Source organism: Lotus japonicus, chromosome 2, assembly GCF_012489685.1.
Source record: "Lotus japonicus ecotype B-129 chromosome 2, LjGifu_v1.2".
Classification (NCBI taxonomy): domain Eukaryota; kingdom Viridiplantae; phylum Streptophyta; class Magnoliopsida; order Fabales; family Fabaceae; genus Lotus; species Lotus japonicus.
This window is the reverse complement of record NC_080042.1, coordinates 89,946,450-89,967,483: the sequence shown is the minus strand read 5'-3', so window position 1 is coordinate 89,967,483 and position 21,034 is coordinate 89,946,450. Positions and strand designations below refer to the sequence as shown.

Below are 21,034 nucleotides of genomic sequence, written 5' to 3'. Positions count from 1 at the left end.
TTAACCCAAACTTTATCATGGGTCATTTAGACAACCCCGAATTTATTTATTAATAATCTTATTGACTCATTATGGCGAGGCGAAAGTAACTCTCATAAACCGTATAACAATCTTCATATAATTTGCCATACCTTTACCACCACCTTCTACCACCGCCTTCATTACTACCCTCCACTATTGCTACCACCGCTGCTGCCACCACCCCCTCTTCAACCACTGTCACCATCCATTATAGAGAAGTTAAGTAATTCTTATAAATTATTTAGGCAACCTCATAAATTATATATCAATTTTATTTTTAAATATTGGACATATATATATAGTATATTAAAATGGGTGTGAACGAAGAATTGGTATATTCCAGGTAATGAGTAATGACTAGTATTATATGCACGATGGCATGGGTCAAATACTCAAATCCAAATTTGAACGCACGAGTGGGGAGATAAAATCTTGGTCAATGCGGTCGTTATTCAACATTTGCTTGGAGAAATTGTAAAAGAAGTGTTTTGTCGTTTATGTGTTTGAGAAATGTCACAAGCAAGCATCAAGTAACAAAGGCAATTAGCAGTAAATTACTATTATTTCTTAGCAGTCAAATCACAGTTTGGACACAGGAAGAAGCTTCGTTTTACGCCTTCATTGCGTCATGTTCATTCGTATTGTAACTTTGACAAAAGAAACTAAAAATCATGTTTTAATAGTTTACTAAGTGGACCAAGTTAGCAGCCATAAAATTTGACATGGCTTGTAATTTATGACCATCTGCCCTCTGGTATTGCCAATCAAAAATAACTAATGGGCATCTCTTTTAGAACCTTCTCTGCTAGGGCATCCCTAGAGTAAAGATCATCTAAGAAGAGCTTTCTTCCAGTTTAGCTGGATCTCCTTCCTTGTGTGGAATACTTTGGAGCTTAGTAGGAGAAAGGTGTGCTCCTGGTACCCTTGGATCTTTAGTGGTGGAAGTATGATGGAATGCGAACACTTGATGGAGAGTAACGCAGATCAGGATGGTTTAACAATTATGTTGGAACCGGATCCTTCTTCTAATGCTGAGCTAGCTCAGAGGATGCTAGTGGGAAGGGTCATCACCAACAAAGCACTGAATAAGTATGCGGTGAAACAAACAATTGTGAAAGCTTGGGGGAGTCCACAAGGCTTACAAGTTGGAGATCTAAGCCCTAATACCTTCATTTTTACTTTCACAACAGCAAAGGAGGTTAATAAGATCATGGCTGATGGTCCTTGGAGCGTCATGGGCAACCTTCTAAGTCTACAGTTCTGGAATCCACAAATCTCAGCTTCTGAGTTAAGGTTCAACCTCGTTCCTTACTGGACTCAGTTCCACGATTTGCCTATGGAATTTATGTCTGATGCAAATGTCAAGAAACTAGTTGCTGGTATGGGTGAGCTCTTGGAACTAGAGGACCCGAGAGTTAATGGGTGCCTGCTACGCCCTTTTTACAGAGCTCGTGTGCTGTTGAATGTGGAAAAGGCTCTTATTACTGGCTTTTGGGTTCCAAGACAGAACTTACCAAAAGCTTGGGTCTCAGTCAAGTATGAAAGGCTTCAGGGCCTTTGTTTCAAGTGTGGGATCTTAGGGCACGAACAAACAACCTGCAAGAAGAGCAAAATTATGTCAGTGGTCAATCCAAATATACCAAAATACTCACTAAATCTTGGTGTCTCACCAAGTAGATCATTGGCAGATCTAGCCACAACTTCAAAAATTAGAGAAGGGGGTGTAAAACCAACTCTAGCCCAACCCACAACTACAAGTACTGGTAGAGCAGAAGAAGGAGCTCAGATCTGGAAATTCAGATTCAATACAAACGCCAATAAGAATGTAGCAGAGGGAAGCAACCAATCCCAGGGGGAAGACCGAGAAGTTTTTTATCCCACCTCAACTAGCCAGGCTGAGGCTCCCATCGAGGTCAAGGAGGAGATTGCAATCCAACACACACCAATAGCAGAAGGGACAACCCAACAGAACCAAGTTGAGAATCAAGAGGATAGATCCCAGTTGGGAGCTGAGGAGATTACTCTTTCTGAGAGTGCCAATGGACCTACTCAAACTACTGAAGAAATACCAGATAGTATCTCCCAAAGTACTGGAATGCCACAACATCAACGTCTAGAAACTCAGATTGTGGTTACCAAGGAACCAGCCATGCACAATCAACCTTATGACTTTACATGGCAGTACCCTGAACCTAGCTTTGAGAGGAACCCCTTAGTAGAATGTGATGAGGATTTGGATGAATTTGTAAGCCCTGTTGCTGCCTTCCTAACTGAAGAAGAAAAACAGAAATCAAGGATAAAATGTAGACAAATTAACAAGGAGCTAGGCATATATGGATGGAGGAAGAAAGCAGAGGACATAGCAAAAAGGAGGATGAAAAGGTTCCAGAACTACACACACTACCAAATGAATAGGAAACAAACTGATCAGCCAACACCGGAGGGAGAAGGCCAAGAGTATTTTGTTGATTTCCCATCTGAAGAAAGGGAGAATGAAACATCCCAAACTACACAAATCAGTGGAGACTGTGTAGCCCAATTAAGCAAAAATCTTGCCCTTTCCCTGAGTATCAAGAGAACAAGGTGCGCGGACTCTTTGGGGGAAGTGAGGAAAGGTTCTGAATCTGCACAAAGGACACCAAAAAGAGCAAGAACAGGGACAGCACAACCTGACGATGTTGAGGTAGAAACTGACTTACCCATTACAAGCACAGAAACGGCTGAGGAGGCGGGCCTGACCACGCCCCCCCGGGTATCATGATGATACTCAGTTGGAATTGTCGGGGCGTGGCGGCCACCCCGACGGGAAGAGAGTTGAGGAACCTGTGTTCCAAGAATAAGCCGACCATAGTTTTCCTCATGGAAACCCGTTCCAGGAAGGAAAATCTAGAACACCTCAGAAGAACTTTAGGATTTGATCATCTGTTCACTGTTAGTCCAAGGGGACTCTCCGGAGGCTTAGCTCTCTTCTGGAAAAGGAATGTACACATCCAAATCCTCAAATCCTCCAATAACTTCATTCACACTTCTATCCAGGACAACAACTCAACTTCTGATTGGGATTGTACCTTCGTTTATGGGGACCCCTCGCCTCAAAGAAGACGCTCTCTCTGGCCACAAATTTCAGCTTTGAGATTTAGAGGGGATACTCCTTGGTGTCTTCTAGGAGACTTTAATGAAATTCTGTTTTCCCATGAGAAAGAAGGGTTGAGGCCCCAGCCACCATCAGTTCTACAAAGGTTCAGAGAATTTGTACACCAAGCAGGTTTGATGGATGTGGATCTCAAGGGGTGCAAGTTCACTTGGCATAGTAACCCAAGGGATGGTTTCATCACAAGAGAAAAGATTGATCGTGTTCTAACTAATTGGAGTTGGAGATCCACCTTCCCTAATGCTTCAGCCATGGCATACCCTCAGATAAGTTCAGATCACTCTCCAATTCTTTTGGACCCTTCCCCCCCAACTTGGTGCAAATCCCCTTTCAAATACGAGGCCTTCTGGGATGAACATGAGCAGTGCAGCGAGATTGTTGCTCAGGGCTGGAGCAGACCAACACTGAATGAAGATTGTTGGACTGATCTGTCAAATAGAATTAAAAGCTCTAAGAGGAATTTATGGGCCTGGCAGAAAAGAACCTTTAAAGTGGCAGATAAGGAAATAGAGAGGTTAAAGGAGGATTTGAAGAGGAAGCAATTAGGCCCAAGTCGTCAAGTCGATTGGCATGGTGTGAAGGAGGTAAAACAAGAAATAGACTTGCTTTGGAGACAAGAGGAATTGTACTGGGGTCAGAGGTCTCGCATTAAATGGGCAAAATATGGAGATAGAAACTCTAGGTTTTTCCATGCTTCCACTCTCAGTCGCAAGAATAGAAACAGAATTGATAGGGTTCAGGATTCGCAAGGAGTATGGAAGGAAGGCCAAACAGAAGTGATGAATGCGTTTGCCCCTCACTATGAAGATATTTTTCAATCAGAAGGAGTCAACCGAATTGACGAGTGCTTAGTCAATTTCCCTTGTCAGGTTTCGCAAGAGCTGAATGAAAATCTATTATTGCCTGTAACTGACCTTGAAATAGCGGAAGCAGTTAACATGTTAGGGGGATTAAAGGCTCCGGGCCCAGATGGGTTGAATGGGCTGTTTTTCAAAAATCAGTGGGCTACAATTAAAGATTCAGTTTGTGCAGCAATTAAAGGTTTTTTCTCTTCAGGAATTTTGTCAACAGAGATAAATGAGACCATAGTGGCTTTAATCCCCAAAATTGACTCTCCAGAGAGCGTGGCTCAATTTAGACCAATCAGTTGCTGTAATTATATCTTGAAGGTTATCTCACGCATAATGGTAACAAGACTCAAAGAAGATCTGAACTCTCTCATCTCCCCAAATCAGAGTGCTTTTGTGGGAGGCCGGCTGATTCAAGACAACATTGCTGTGTCTTAGGAAGCTTTCCATCTTCTCCTCAGAGGTGGATCAGGAATGAAAGATTACATGGCAATCAAAGTAGATATGAGTAAGGCCTATGATAGGTTAGAGTGGACTTTCCTTGAAAAAACTCTCACTGCCTATGGTTTTCACCCAACTTGGGTTGCGAGAGTAATGACTCTAGTGAAGGGAGCATCATATAAATTGAAAGTCAATGGTTTTCTTAGCCCAACTCTAGTTCCAGGGAGAGGGTTGAGACTGGGGGATCCCCTATCTCCCTATCTTTTTGTCTTAGCCACTGATGTGTTATCATTCATGTTGACTCAAGCACAACGGGAAGGGACATTAGCAGGCCTCAAGTTCACCCCCCAATCCCCGGCTTTAACTCACCTTTTTTTTGCAGATGATTCCCTTCTATTTGCAAAGGGCTCAGTTAGTGAAGCTACAAGCATAATCCAAATTCTCAATTTGTATAATAGGGCTTCGGGGCAGAAAATAAATGTGAACAAATCTGGGCTAATTTTTGGCAGGTCAGTTTCCACTAGAATAAAGAGAGATATCTCCAATCTGATGCACATGCCTATTTGGGATAATCCAGGTCATTACTTGGGGTTACCAGCGATCTGGGGACGTAATAAATGCAATGCCCTAGCTTGGATCCAGGAGAGAATCAAGGAAAAGCTAGATGGATGGAAGGAGACTCTTTTAAATCAAGCAGGAAAGGAGGTTTTGATCAAGGCTGTAATTCAAGCCATACCAACCTAAGCCATGGCTATAGTATCCTTCCCAAAGTCTTTTTGCTCTTCCCTAAAATCCCTAGTGGCTAATTTCTGGTGGAAAAGTCAGGGGAAAGATCGGGGAATTCACTGGAAAAGTTGGGACAAATTGACTCTAAGTAAGGAGGAAGGGGGAATGGGCTTCAGAGATCTGGGAAGTCAGAATCGAGCAATGCTAGCTAAGCAAGCTTGGCGTGTCCTCACAAACCCAAATTCTTTATGGGCTAAAGTGCTAAAATCTCTCTACTTTCCAAACTCTGATTTCTTGAGTGCTCAGTTGGGTCGTAATCCTTCCTGGATGTGGAGAAGTTTGCTAGATGGGAGAGATTTGATAACCAGATTTGGTAGATGGGCAGTTGGAACTGGTGAATCTATTGATGTTTGGAGGGACAATTGGTTGAGTTCTGGAGAGGCTCTAATTCAGCCAGTGGAAGCCCCAGATATGAGAGTGCGTGATCTCATTTCCCTTCATGGAGAAGGTTGGAACTCTGAACTGATACAACATCTTTTTCAACCGGAGTTGGCCCTGAAAATCCTCCAAACACCAGTCAGTAAGCTGAATCAGCCAGATGTTCTATTTTGGCCCCACACGCCTAGAGGAGATTATACAGTTAGTTCAGGGTTTAAATTAGCCAGTAAAAATCTAACAAGACCCCAACACCCTCCTTCATGTTCCCACAACATCCCAGAAGTACTTTGGCAAACAATTTGGAAGTCTCAAGCCCCACAGAAAATTAAAGTATTTCTATGGAAGGCCAGCCATAACAGTTTAGCAGTAAAACACAACTTATGGAGAAAAAGAATCTCACCTTCAAGTTACTGTCCACTTTGTGGTGATGCCCAGGAAACTGTTGAACACCTTTTCTTAGTGTGCCCATGGACACGTGCAGTGTGGTTTGGGTCTTCCTTTCAGTGGGCTATCTCTTTGCAGGGATTGGGATCCTTCGACGTCTGGCTAATGCAAAAGATTACCACCTTAAAAATTCTTTCCCTGGATTTTGACAGGGATTTCTCTTCTCTTGCCTTCATCCTTTGGGCCATCAGGAAGGGGAGAAACAATGCTGTTTTTAAATTCTCTCGCCCTGACCCTGTACATGCAATTCAACAAGTCAAGATTGCTCTATCAACTCTGGACTTAGCCAGACCAGTGAAGGAGAATGTAGTCCGGGATGGGACTCACCGTCAGGCCCCTCGATCTAGAGAGTGGATTCCACCAACAGCCAATCTCCTCAAAATTAATGTAGATGCCAGTTGGGTGTGTACTTTACCTCAAGCTTCTGTGGGGGTGTTAATTAGAGACAAATTCTCTACTCTCTTGGCTGGTTCCCACGCAAAGGTTTTTTCCTCTTCCCCTCTGTCCTCTGAAGCCTGTGCGATCAGGGAAGGTCTCACCTTAGCCCACAATTTGAGTTGTCCTGAAGTAATCATGGAATCAGACAGTCAAATTCTCATTGATGCTTGCAATTCAGAAAATCTAGTAGGGGAAGCTAGTGCAATCTTACAGGATATTTTCTCTCTGAAAAGAAATTTTCATCGCTGTGTATTTGTCTGGACCAACAGAGAAAGGAATCAATCAGCTCACATAGTAGCTAAGCTCTGCATGCAGGGACTTTTGATGGAGGATTTGTTGTTTAGGCCCCCTCAGGAGTTGAGAAGAGCTCTTGTAGAAGATGCTCAAGCAACAGTGATCTTACATGGCTTCCCCAGCTCTTGACCCTGCTGATGGTTTCTAAACAGTGATCAGGAGTTAGTTGAAGTCTTTCTCAGGCTACCTTTTGGTTGCTTTCCACATCTCCCCTGTAGAGCAGTGTGTAAGTGAGGAAGATTTTGGTTTTCAGCTGGTTCATGTTTTGGTTCCATCTGCTCCTGCTGTATGCTTAGCTTCACCACTTGGAACCTTCAATGTCTATTATTGCATTTGGAAACTAGTGTGAGTGGTTGAAACTCTTCAAAGCATTATTCAAAGCTTGCTGTGTCTTCACGTGTTTTTGCTTTTTCGATGACAGAAGGGGACCACCACTAGAATCTCTTAGTGGTGTAGACAGCTTTTGTTTTTTTTTTGATTCATGTTGACTTGTAGTGTTGGCTTTGCTGTTGTTTTCTTCCCATTTCTTTCTCTGTTTCTCCCGTTAGTGGGCTCGGCCTTTGGGCCTTTAATCAATCAATCCCACTTTCAATGACCAAAAAAAGAAAGATGAGAGAAGAATTTGAAAAAAAGAGTGCGTGGAAAGAAAATAAGATAAAAAAAGATGTAATTATTTCGAACATTTGAAGAAATATTGAAGAAGATAAAGAAGACGAAAAATTAGACATTTTTTTAGTAATTTAAGTAATTTTAGTTACAAGTTATATTTCAAATGACACCTAATAAATTTCACTAAACACGTGTTAGTGCCACGTAGGTCTAGCAAAGTCCCTTGGCAAAGTCGTCATGGCTCAAAAGCATGGCAAAATCGCCATAGCTCAACTGAGTGATATTTTTTAAACTTTACTCCAAGATGGACTAATATTAAACTCCGCTTAATTTAAATGGACTAGTAACATATTGACCCTTCACAGCTTCACGTAAAAACAAACTTCAGCCCATGGGCCATGATGTAACCTAGTTTTTGTTTTTCGGTTTTGGGCTTAACTCCTCTTATTTTTTCCAAAAATCAAAATAACAACATTCGCTACTTTTTTAGCAGGGTAATGATATATACACACCTCTTTTTTTATACACTTCATTTCCACTTATTTTTATTTCTATCTCTCTCCTCTTATCATCTATCACATCTTATACTTTCTCACTCTTACGTTTTCTTTTCTTCCTATCTCTCTCTTCCTCCACCTCATTCCACCTCATTTTGAGGTGTGAATAAATAATTATTCTTTTTAGCATGTAATGAGATGTTCGGCTAGAAGACACAAGATTGGACGGGTTGAGAGAGAGGTCTAATTTGGCAAGAGAAGCAAAGAGAAAAGTGAGAGAGAAGAGAAGAAAAAGGATTTTCGCACAAAGTCTGAGCAGCGTTTTTAGATCTGTCGCCACGCCTTCGTTCACCGTCCGATCGGGCTGAAATTTGGACAGCAGGTTCGTGACTCGTGGTTCTTCAATCTGAACGGTGTGATCAGCGAGATGATTCCTGTGTTGGGAGAAAACTGCGTCGGACAGTAGCTGCAAAATCTGGTTTTTCTGGTTTTCTTGGTTCTCTATTTCATACTTGTTGCTTTGTTGTTTGGCCAATTATTGTGCACGAATTGTGCTGTGTATTAAGACTCTCTTGTAACCTGATTTGACAATAGTGGAGCTCAATTACTGGCTTGGTCTCGTGGATGTTTTCCTTCTCACATTGAGAAGGTTTTTACCACGTTAAAAATATTGGTGTCTCTTTGTTTGTGATTTTTAGTTGCTGCATTATTTGTTGTTGCTCCTCACAGATTCAGCAAGTTGGGGAAATTATTATCCGCTGTGCATTGCTTTGTTAGAGTTGTTATTGTTATTTGTGTTGAATTTCCCATCAGATTGGACGATTTTAAATCATGTTCAAATTGAGAAATAATTTAATTAAGGGTGTCTGATTTGAGCCCTCGTGTTGCTTAACCAGTGGTGGGTTTGTGGTTTGAGAATGGAGTGCAGAGGATGAAAAGAAAGGCACAAGCAGAAATGGTGGATTGTATTTTGAAATGAGGCATTCGGTGTTTGTTATAATTATAAACAACGTCTAACACTTAATATGACATTTGAGTCTTAAAATGATTAATCTCATGGCTATAAACTATCGAATACCTTCGAAACGAAAAAAATAATTACAATGAAATGTATGAGGCAATATATGATGAAATTTGGTTTGATTTCATTAGCAAAGTTATATTATCTTGTATGTAAAAAAATAGAAATCAATAAGCCCATATCCTACTTATCATGGTATTATTGTTTTTTTTAGGTGTCAATAAATATTAATTGGTCTTAGTAATTTTTTTTTTCTGTCTCTCTCTCCCCTCCCCTCTCTTTACATTCAAACCAAAAGAGTGCAATCTTATTTGGTGGCCCTGCATTTGATTAATTAATTGGGAAAAAAATATACCATTAAAAGGACTACAAGCAGCTGGGACAAAATGGAGACCAAAGATCTGTTTGAGTATAGAAAGACTGAAAGTACTGAGTAGAGAAGCACTCTCATTTGGCCAGAGTACTCACTATATATCCTGCATTACCCCTTTCATCTCATCATCTACTTGATCCAACATATTCAGACATTCATTAAGGGCCAGAGCCAGAGTATAATAATTAAGCACATTTCCACTTAGCTAGAGTTGCAATAATAATACTAATTCTGATTACATTTTTGGGTTTATACAAACAAATAAATATGAAGTAGCTAACAAATAAATGAAAGCACATTCATTCATTTCTGCATCAAGAAGATGCCACCAAAGATCCCACTCGTCACTGAAACAACACACACTGCTAACCCAACTCACAACAACTAAGAATACTTCAATTCAATAAAATTACTTCCAGAGAACATGAACTTACCCAAATCGTGAATTTTATTCTGGATCTGAGAGTAGAATCTAACAGAAAGAAAAAAATGCCGACCTCTCTCTCTCTCTCTCACACACACTCTCTACCTCCTGCAGCGTGTGATGATAGAGCATCCCCTAGAGTAAGGGTGGACAGGGCCTCTAGCCTTGTAGCAGTCATGAGTGTAGTAAGATCTACCAGAACGCGGAGGGCAGGGGATCCTGTTGGCGGAGAGAGCGCCGTAGGAAATGTAGTACTTGACCCTCCGCCAGAAAAGAGATCTCCGGCTGAAACCGTTCTCCATGTCTTGTTCACCATCCTCCTCCTCCTCATCATTGTCGTACAGCGACATTGTTGCTGGTGGCCACTCCAGAGCAGCATCTGACATCAGCTTCAAGCTCGTCTCATCGATCTGAGCATCCACAGCCAAGAGCAAGAGGGAGAGAGTTAGGGTTAGGCTGAGAAGAAGAGAAGAAGAAGAAGCCATGAGAGTGAAGAAGTGAAGTCACAACACAAGGGTGTGTGTGTGTGGTGTGTTGGTTTTGAGTTTGAGAGACAGAGGAGAGAGGGAGTCACATGGTGTTAGCGCCAAAGCTGGGACCTGGTTATTACTAGTTTACAGCTGTGTCTCATCAATGCGAGGCTCTCATCTTCATCATCGTGATTTGTTCTTTTCTCTTCGACGTCGTTTAGCTCGGAATGTGTTTGATGCATCCGACGGTGATAAGAGGATGGCGCGGTTGACGAGGTTGAGATGGGAAGTAGTATTGTATAATGTCTGGTCGGTTATACCCTACGCAACGGCCCTCAGTAAAGACACCGCGGATGGGACAAACGGTGTTTTTAAATGCAATCAGCAACCCTCTGCTATCTCTCTCTCTCTTTCATTCACCTCTCACTGCAATAGGTTGCTTAATTACCCTTGGCTTATACAAACCGTTAACAAAATCATTTATGATTGTAGACACACAAAGAGTGCATTACCCTATATACACATCATATTTTTTTTATGGGATTGTCAAAATTAGCTTGCAAGAAATTGAGTTATATAATCCTTTGATGAAGTGTTCCAATCATACTGTAACGCGTGTCTTTATAATTTTGAACTCATTTCATCATTTTGTTTTTTTATAGTTTTATATTAGACACTTTATTAAGAGTTAAATATGTTTTTAGTCCCTAAACTATATATACTGAATGATTGTTGTTGGTCCCTAAAATAAATTATCACTGCAGTGCATCCCTCAACTTGTTTTGGTTTTTTGTTTTGTCAAAGAGTGTTGTTTCATTGATAAAGGGCCAAGCCCAAGGCTACGAAGCCAAAAACAAACAGCTAATTCTACAGAAGCCCAAAGGAGACAAAAACAAGTCAAAGCACGGGTCTGCTAGCTGTGAAAAAAGCAAATAACGACAAGGAGGGAAAAACTAAAGCCATCATCATGCTCATACGGGAACTTGGGCTTGGACATGGACTTGTACTTTGTATACTACTGTCCAATAAATTTTGACCCATTAAGCAAGTCAACTCGGGGTCCAACTATAATTTTACAAGAATTTCAACTCATTAATGAAAGAGCGTAAAAAAAATGTTAAATTGGGTGTTGTTAATGTTTTTCGAAAACGACACCCAAATATTTATTTTAAGCCAACATGACATATAGCTTAGTGATCGCTTTTAACCGCCGTTAATATTTACATTAACTAAAAGCCATAAAAAAATGCACACATCGATTGTGTGGAATGCATAAAGTGAATGTTCATCTACACTAGCTGTAAAATTTAAAGGGGAAAACATTTATCATACAAGACATAAAGCAGAAATATAAAGTAACATATATGATCTTGAAATTTATGATTTTCATATCCGGGCCGGGATTAGAAGAGGAAAAAGAAGCCATAACTTGTCTTTTGAACCTTTGAGTGGAATTGACTAATGCAATTATAAGTAGGTTTCTCTCTTCTTATCCCTTTTTCACGCACACATAAGGACGAAAGTTTTCTCTAGTAGCGTTTAAAGAAACTAAACTGTGTATCTATTTATACGCCGAGAAATGACCAACTTAAATGTGTATTTAACTTACGGAGACGCTTTCCCCGGCGTTTTGGTACATGACTAGAGAAAAGCGTTCTCTTATGTGTTTGAGAACAAATCTTAAAGTGTAGCATTAACATTTGCTATACCAGAAACGTTCTCTTTGACACCTATGAGAACGGTTTTTACAGTCAAGTTGGAAATGTTCTATTTAATAAGATAATTTTTTTTGTTAATAATTAATAAAAAATGGTCTTTGATGGCTCAACAAAGAGCTTTTAATTGAATATCTTTCATCTCACCATGAACCATTAACATCAGATTTTGATTGCCATGTTGGTTCCCCCTGCTGACAGCCCAAAAGGGAAGATAAAATTATCAACTAAGAAGCAACGAGTAAGCATAGATCGGGCATATTATAAACCAGACATGGTGCTTCCACATCAGGTACCGGGGCCTCTCTCATTCTTCTTTGGGTATGATCTCTACCAGAAATGAGGATTTGGAGAATATCGGTGGTGTAGTAGTATATATTTTGGTCTCACAAATGGTCACAATTGAAGCTTTGGACATCTAATAATCTGCACAGCTAGCATTAAGCACCACCTGTGATTTCAACACCACAGAAAAATAGTGACCGTAGATGACTTGGGGGAAATAACTGGAATCATATATCCACCGATCTATCCTCCGCTCAACTTTCCCAGTCACATTTTACTAATTTAGAAGCTTAATAAAATGTGAAATTTGTAGTAGTAAAAATAGTTTTAAAATAACAAGTAAAAGAAGATTAAATTATGAACAAAGGAAACAGGTAAGGGACCACTTTTTTTGCAGTATTTATATAACTAAACATCTTATCTTCTCACCCAGTAATCAGGAAAAGGACAGCTAAGAAGTTACTACTAGAAAAAAGATGAAAACCATGCAAGTAGCAGTACACTGCAGTGAGTTCCCAATCCACCTCGAAAAGCGTTCCCAGATAGTAGTGATTCGATATAGTAAGTAGGAAATTTTCCTGTATCAGTGTATCACATTCCACCTACCGACGATGTCTTCGGTGGTTCAGTGTAGTTAGTGGCACACCGTGTGTCACTGAAAATATATAAAAATTAACTCATGACAATAGGTTGGTTACCGGGCATATTTAGACTGATAATTGCTATTTAATCCATACTATAATTTGTTGATATTTACACATCAGTTCAATTCACAATTTACTCAACACTTGTTAGAAGATGGAAACCAGGAGATCCCATGGAACAAGATTGTTGTTTATACAAATTAACAAATTTTTTATCATGATTCATTTTATTCTGTGCATATTAAACTTTTTATACTGATTAACAAAATCAAAGATCTAAAATTACAGATCTGAAATCAAAGATCTGATATAAAATCAATGAATCTGGTGGCCTCTATGTTCTTCATCATCTCTCACTTTATCATCTCCAGAAACTTCCATCACCATTTTAAAGTATGAAATGTCTCTCTGACTTCAAAAAACTTATCTTTTCTTACTTTCTCAACCTGGGTCTTCCTTTTCCCTTCTCTCACATATTTGTATAGATCTGTAACGAGATGAAAAGGGTTAGAGGAGTAGAGTAGCTGCAGCGGCGGCGATGGTGGCGGAGGTGAACAGATCGGCGGCACTAAAGGAGCCACGCTACCGGGGCGTGAGGAAGAGGTCGTGGGGGAGGTTCGCGGCGGAGATCTGATGAAGAAGGCGAGGGTCTGGCTCTGCACCTTCGATTCTGCAGAGGAAGCGGCGCGTGCATATGATGCCGCCGCACGCGCTCTTCGTGGTCCAAAGGCCAAAACAATTTTTCCTTTCACCCTTCTGCTACCACCGCCGCGGATCCCTTCTTCTACGCCGCCGACAACCACAGCGGTGTTGTTCAGGACCACCATCATATCAGTAACCCACAGAAGCCCACATCGAGTGGCATGAGGAGCACCGTTGAGTCCTTCAGTGGTCCCCGCCCTCCCACCGTAAAGAAGCCACCGCCGCTGGCGGCGACGTCATCCCACATGTACCTCATGTTCATCGAGAATTTTTCTTTCTTGTTTCTGGTTTAACAAATATAAATAATAACCCCTCACCTAAATGGAACCTAGGGGTTAAATTGCAATATTATACATTCTATTCAATACTTGTGGTACAAGTCCAATGCCTTTACCAGATAATAGATCTAGACCGTCCATTTTTATATTTATTTATCCAACGACTACTATTCAACTGCACCACGGTGGAGCAGTTTTCAACTGTCCCACCGAAGCCAACACCCCACCTACCCTGGCTTTTTGGACCATTGTTCTTTCATCTTCTAAGCATATATTTGGGACCACTCCACACTGTTATCTCATTGATCGCAGCCTTTAATTTGCTGCACCACTCGCTTGTAATGAGTTCATCTGATCTCAGTGCTGTTCTGATTTCTGACAAATGTCATGTGAATGTGGGGCTACCTGGAACTTTATCTTAGAAAGGGGTTAAACATTATTCAAGGTTCAAGCCAAGCAAAAGCAAAGCAAAGATCTTCTTACAGTAATTAAAAAGGTTCGCATATACATAACTTTCAAATGTCATCCAAAGCAGCTGGTTCATGCATCTGCATTCAACCATTATCTTTCCACGGTTCCACCCCTTTAACAATGCATGTGGTCCCTTGTCACTGTCAACCATTGATCTTAAATGCTTCCACCTTTGACTTTGCACACAGACATAGATCGGTAGTGACTGTGAAACAAATTAACCCTTCCTAAAGGCAACCCGCAACCCCACATGTAATGGGTGACCTCCACCGGCGATAATTAATTAAAATGCAACTCTATTTGTAGATGAGCTTCATGTATTTATGTCATGAAACAATTATTTTATTATGTAACCTCGCGGAAGAGCTTATTGATTTTGTAAATGGATCTTCTTCGGTTAGCCTGGCCTGCAAAATTATGTCATTTGATTGTTATACTAAATGGTTGAGATTGATGAATGAAAATTAAATTATAAAATCTTGTTTGTGATTGGTTATATTATTGTTGCATGGAGCACAAGAAATAATCTGAATCCTTAATTTTGGGGTTCAGGTTATCTTCTTTTGTAAAGCTCATGCCGCCACATTTCACATAGTGGCATGCTTTAGGGTGAAATTCAACTTATTCACGAGTAATAGCATAGCAAAAAATAGTTAATTATCTTATAAGCTTAATTTCAAATAATAATTGAGTACAACATCAAACAAATTTCAACTCAATCCAATCCATAACAGAAGTTAAAAGTTAAAGTGTCAAGGGATATATATCCAATAGGATGGTGGTGACATACAATTTGTTAGAATATAATATAAAACCATTAATGTGGCCCTTACCCAACAGCTTAAGCTTTTGGGATAAAGTGGTTATTTGACATGGTATCAGAGCCAACAGCTTAAGCTTTTGGGATAAAGTGGTTATTTGACACAATTTTCTTTAAAATATTGCTCCTAAAGTTTGCTATATAAAGGCCATCCATTGCCCTGCAAGATTGCTGTTATTGGTCTAAAAACCCAGCACTCTCAGCTCTAACTATTTTATTCTTCTTATCTCTCTGCTGCTGCAAATAGCCCTATACTTTCACAGCTCTTACCTGCTTCAATCCTCACCCATCCCATACTCTGGTTCTTCTTCTTCCTTCCATTTCCCTGCTTCTTCTACTTACTTCCATTTCCATACCATTCCTCCCTGTCTCTCTTTCTCTGACGCCAGTGTGAAACTCATGGACATTGATATATTCAAAACCTCTGCGAATGATGGTAGCAGCATGGACATGATGGTAATGATGGAAAAGTTCCCTGAATTATGTGAACCTTTTTATAACACACTCAACTTTGACTCAAATGTAACTACGCCTTCTTTGATTAACCCACCACCACCTTCATCTGCTAATTTCATCAACAACATTCCTCTGCAACAACACATGACTCTGCCTTTTCAATCCAACGAGAAGAAAAATTCTATGGCCGCTATGAGAGAGATGATTTTTCGAGTAGCAGTGATGCAGCCTGTTCAAATAGACCCGGAGTCCATCAAGCCACCAAAGAGGAAGAATGTGAAGATTTCCAAGGATCCTCAGAGCGTGGCGGCGAGGCATAGAAGGGAAAGGATAAGCGAGAGGATAAGGATCCTGCAGAGATTAGTCCCTGGAGGAACGAAAATGGACACGGCTTCTATGTTGGATGAAGCTATACATTACATGAAGTTCTTGAAGAAACAAGTGCAGACTCTGCAGCAGGCAGGGACAAGTAGAAACTTCCAAGGAGTGTCTAACGCCAGTGTCAATTATTCTGCTGCTTTGATGAGGGGTTGCTAGCCTTGTCAAATGATGGATTCTCCTTCTACACAAATGCTCAGTTGAGAAGAAATTTAGTCAAGGATTTAATTTGCTTGATATGTGCATGAAAACCAATGAATTTATTCTGTACTGTACAATGTTGATGCATGGTTTGGTTTGGTGGTCATGGAATTGTGAAGACAGTGTTTGTCACTTTTATTGTCATTGTTTTGAGAAATTAATTATCTTACATTTTCAACATAAAATGAGAAGAAAAACTTGGTAATGAAAGCTTTGACGCCTATAGTGATTTTATCCAACTCCAACATGATTGTTTCAATAAATGATATTTGGGGTTTAAACCCAAAATCAATGAGCTAATGGATGGATATCTGTTCTCCAATTTTCTCATTTTTATCTTTAATTTTATAACCAGCCTACACTACACTCCATTTCATGACTTTTGTCTACTTGTGAAGATTGAAGAATGTAGGAAATGTTTGAATAATAGCAAGCAAATCTTGTGAGTGATCTAGCTAGATTCTAAACCCTCACAATCATTATTATAAAACAAACCTTTGACATACATGTAAGTGTTGATTTTGTCTTCTTAACAAATTATTTGGATATCAATTGCATGCAACATAAACAAACAAAATTTTCATATCAATCCAGTATTCAACACATATTTCATGATACTACATAAAATGTTTTGCACTCATGACAACTTGTGTGTGTTACTCTGATGGGCAAGTTTTCAATTTTTTGGCCATATGTATTTTACTAAATATAGCAAGGGATCACAAGCAAATGCAATTCAGTAGAGGTTGCCTCCCGTGGCAAGGTCAAAAAAATTGGCTGCTCATGTCTCAAGGGCCAAGGATCATGCCTCATCAGGAATGTCCCATTTTTCTTACTGTGATCCAAATCTAGGACAATTTTTTTTTTTTGAAAAGCAAGGTGAGAGATAAATATGGACAAGTCTAGCGAATTCGGAGCATGTGAAACAATCTACCAGGGTCCCAATACATCCAATGAGATAGGATTTTTAATTATTAGTGAATAAAAGTAGAGAACAAATAAGGAACTCTGCAAAAATGCATATGCATTACTTGCGACCTTGTACATGGTGCATTGTATATATCCCCCTACTGATTCTGACAGACACATTCCTCCTCCTACCATATTCCTATTCTATATATCTCTACATTTCATTTTGCAATTTCTTTTTGGGTTCATCGCTCTACATATTTTCAAGAATATCATAAATATTTTATCACTCAAATATTACTTAAACAGTTCAATTTTTTATAAACAAAATACGTAAAGCGTCGAAGATGTAAACATCTCTCTCTACCTTGTAATTTGGTTTTCCTTTTTTTTTTTGGCAGAATGAATTTATGCTAATGGACTAATGGTCATTGATAGTAAATAGCCTATCCATGTGAGGATATTTAACGTGGGCTGCAGGGCCCGATACTGAATTTGGAAGAAGGAACAAAATTTGGGCCAAGTTGCAATATAATGTGTTTACTTTGCATCCAATTACTGAAGTTGGTCCATTTCAAATTGTCCCCTCCAAGTGAGGCTGAAGATAGTTGGGTCGAGGAAATTTGTTGCTCTTTTCTCTATTTTTATATTCTCTACAAACTAAAGTCCATTTGCTTGTATGGCTTTGTCTTTTATCAATTCAAATCCATTGGCAAAAAAAAAAAAACTAAAGCCCCATTTGGTGGCCAGAATTGGATAGAGAGTTAAATAAAGACATATATATAATAGGATAAAAGTATGATAGACTCTTAACATATCATGTGTTTGAGTTGGACAGAATAATGATATGATATAAACAGTGACAAATATATCAAATGTTCTTTTGATTAAAAACATATTAATATTTTTTTAATTATTTTTCTAAATTAAATTTTTTTAAAGTAATTACTTCTATTAATTTTTTTATATTTTTATAAATGAGCCTATCTTTTAAAATTAACTAAAATTTAATTAGTTTTTATTAATGAGTCTAATGTAATTTTTTCCCAAAATGAAGCCTATTTTAATTAAAAGTAAAAAATATATATTTAGCCAATTGATTTTAACTTAGCAGTGATTGGTTCAAAAAAACTTAAAAGTGACAAATGATAAATATAAAAAATAATTAAATTTTAAAAATACTATTAAAATTATGATTTTTTTAAAGTAATTTATATTTAAATTAAAATTGTTATCTAAGAAGATAAATTTTAAATAATATCAATTGATAATAGAGTAAATTCAATATTTTCACCATTAATAAACTAGCTAGTTATTTTTTAATTAAATTAATGAGCAACTAAATAATTTTAACTTAGCAATAACAACTTGTAATTGATAAATAATAAAATTAGTATATTATTCAAATTAATATTTTCATTAATTAATAATATTATAAATTGGATAAAATATAAATATTGAAATAATTGAAATTAGGGTTATGGTACTAAGAAGAACCAAAACTGCTATCCTATCATATCAGGATAATTCTATCTTAACTCTTCTCTCAACATAACTTTTACACTTGATGGGCGTGATAGAATAAGGGCAAGATTGTGTTATCCTATCTTCCTAACGCAACAAACAATATATTAGAGCATGATATGATTACATTATCTTATCATGTCGTTTATCATGTCCACCAAACGGGTCCTAACACTATGTCCGAGAAGGAGATTTTGGTAGAGAAATGAGATAGAGAGAGTTATGGGGAAGAATGATGAAGTATATATGTGTGTTTGGTAGGGGTGTACAAGACCCGGCCCTACCCGCCAACCCGTCCCGGCCCAAGCCTTTCGGGCCGGGTTCAACCCGGCCCGATCATTAAAAGATGTCGGGTTAGGGTTGATCATTGAGTTGTCTGGCTTCGGGTCGGGTTCGGGTTGACATTCGGGCCACCCGGCCCGTCCCACATATATATTTTATAAAATTTTAATTTGTTATAATGGTCAAAATGTGATAGATGGTGCTCAAGTTTATCTTACCATGTGGATGATATGAAAATGTTTAACATCTATCTTATTAATTAAATAAACGTTGGTTAAAAGATGGACACTTTCATGCTTTAACAAGAGAAAATCATGTAATGCACATGTGAGACAAGTGAAGAGATATCAAACAAAATGAGTGACACGTGCATATAGATCAAATAAAATGTAAACCTCTCAAGTGCAATAGATTATGACATAGATTATGCAAGAATTGGATCATTTCAAGCTCTTTCTTCTAAAAAATAGTTCTCACTTGTAACTCTTTTAGTATGTTATTGTCTTTAAATTTTACAATTAGTATTAAATAGTCTTAAATTTATTGTCCCTCGGGTCAACCCGGTCCCGTGCTACATAGACCCGTTCTAAATTGGACCCGCATATTGTCGGGTTTCTTCGGGTCTAGGGACGGGTTAGGGTCTAAGAATTGGCCTGATCAATATTTAGGACCGGATGAGGGTTAACCAAAACCCGTCCCAACCCGTCCCTTGTACACCCCTAGTGTTTGGTGAGGGGAGGAGGAAGATAGAGGATGTCTCTCCAAATTGGAGAGAAATAAGTGGGTGTTTTTAGTTTTTTTTTCCTAGACTTTTGTACTTTTCTGAGAGTCTCTCGGTTAGAAATCGTTTTTTGACAGTTAGAAAATGTAAAATAAATTATTTAGCATTTTTTCTATTTTCAGTTGTTTGGTGGTAGCTTCTAAGTTCTAACTACCAGAAATGTGTCCAAAAATACGTTAGGATTTGACTAATGTTGGATAAAATTATTTTTTAAACACAAAAAGTAACCTTCTCTCATTTCTATCTCTCTTCTTTTTTTATCATGCTAAACAATTTTTAAATTTACTATATTTCTCGTTTATTTCTCTCTACTCAACTTATATTTTCTCTACTCTTACTTTTTTATCTCTCTTATCTACCAAACAAAACGTAAATGTTAATATGAATAAATCATTAATAACGTGTTTTATGCGTGACCATTGAAAATCAAAAAAATATAAAATAATAGTCACGAGGAGCACGCGTTAGACTCTTCCACATGCTGTACTATTTCTCCGTGGAAAACGTGCATGATCACAATCCAATTATATACTGTTATTTTGATTTTGTGAAAAGAGGAGGAACAAATAGGAAACCAATGAGGGAAACTTCCAAGTGATGAGTAATGGTGGGCAGGGGAGATACAGTTTTGTGATAAATAATTAAATACACCCTCCGGTCACTATTATAAGCAAAAGTTAGTTTTGTAGGTTCATTCAATAAATGATGTATGTGACAATTTTAATGACTACATACATCATTTATTGAATGAACCTAAAAAGCCAACTTTTGCTTATAATAGTGACCGGAGGGTGTATAATATAATGCTGCTGTAACCATTCTAGTAATATAATGAGTATTGGTGGGCCTGTTTGATTCTGTGTTGATTTTTTTGTTTTAAAAAAGTGTTTTATAAATCAAATTAAGTTTTAGTGTCGAATTAAGTTTTGTTATTAGTACTCTTTTTTCTGTAATTACTCAATTCTAGAGATTTTTAGTGTCGAATTAAGTTTCGTTATGAGATTAATTTCTATGCACCGATTGTGTAAATAAGTTTGACACCATCATTCAATCACATCCCTCCATTTTGTTAGCTCACAATAAATTTTAAATTTAATAATATCTAAAATAAAAAAATATAAGGTTGTGATTGAATGATGGTGTAAAACTTTTTACACCGTCGGTGCATAGAAATTAATCTCTTTTGTCATTACTCTTTTTTTTAGTCCTTAACAAAGTTGATTAATTTGGTTAATTACATTTAATTTTTTAGTATTAAATATGGATGAATTCTAAAATTATCCAAAACTCAATTTCCAATGTAAATACAAGCATTTAAAAGTTTTTTTTTTTTAAATGACAAGTCTTTAAAAGTGAAAATGAGGATGATATAATCAATGTGATTAAATAAGTT

The 21,034-nt window shown here is 38.3% G+C and overlaps 2 protein-coding genes and 1 long non-coding RNA gene across 3 annotated transcripts; 1 reads left to right on the top strand and 2 right to left on the bottom strand.

The window, feature by feature from the left end:
- Positions 1–45: 45 nt before the first annotated feature.
- LOC130740835 (uncharacterized) lies at positions 46–7,146 on the bottom strand. The gene is made up of 4 exons (XR_009020268.1): positions 6,719–7,146; positions 6,397–6,631; positions 6,026–6,304; positions 46–1,617 (listed from the first exon to the last, which is right to left on the bottom strand). It is a non-coding gene; the product is annotated as an uncharacterized LOC130740835 (long non-coding RNA).
- Positions 7,147–9,478: 2,332 nt separating this feature from the next.
- Positions 9,479–10,371, bottom strand: LOC130740833 (protein RALF-like 34). Its single transcript, XM_057593544.1, has one exon. The coding sequence runs from the start codon at positions 10,208–10,210 to the stop codon at positions 9,827–9,829; it is 384 nt and encodes a 127-aa protein (XP_057449527.1). The 5' UTR covers positions 10,211–10,371; the 3' UTR covers positions 9,479–9,826.
- A 4,928-nt stretch (positions 10,372–15,299) lies between these two features.
- On the top strand, positions 15,300–16,435 carry LOC130735851 (transcription factor HEC1-like). Its single transcript, XM_057587729.1, has one exon. The coding sequence runs from the start codon at positions 15,510–15,512 to the stop codon at positions 16,101–16,103; it is 594 nt and encodes a 197-aa protein (XP_057443712.1). The 5' UTR covers positions 15,300–15,509; the 3' UTR covers positions 16,104–16,435.
- Positions 16,436–21,034: the final 4,599 nt, after the last annotated feature.

What these genes read in the sequence shown, in the direction of transcription:
- LOC130740833 (XM_057593544.1), bottom strand. Translation starts at nt 10,210, where the DNA reads ATGGCTTCTTCTTCTTCTCTTCTTCTCAGCCTAACCCTAACTCTCTCC.
- LOC130735851 (XM_057587729.1), top strand. Translation starts at nt 15,510, where the DNA reads ATGGACATTGATATATTCAAAACCTCTGCGAATGATGGTAGCAGCATG.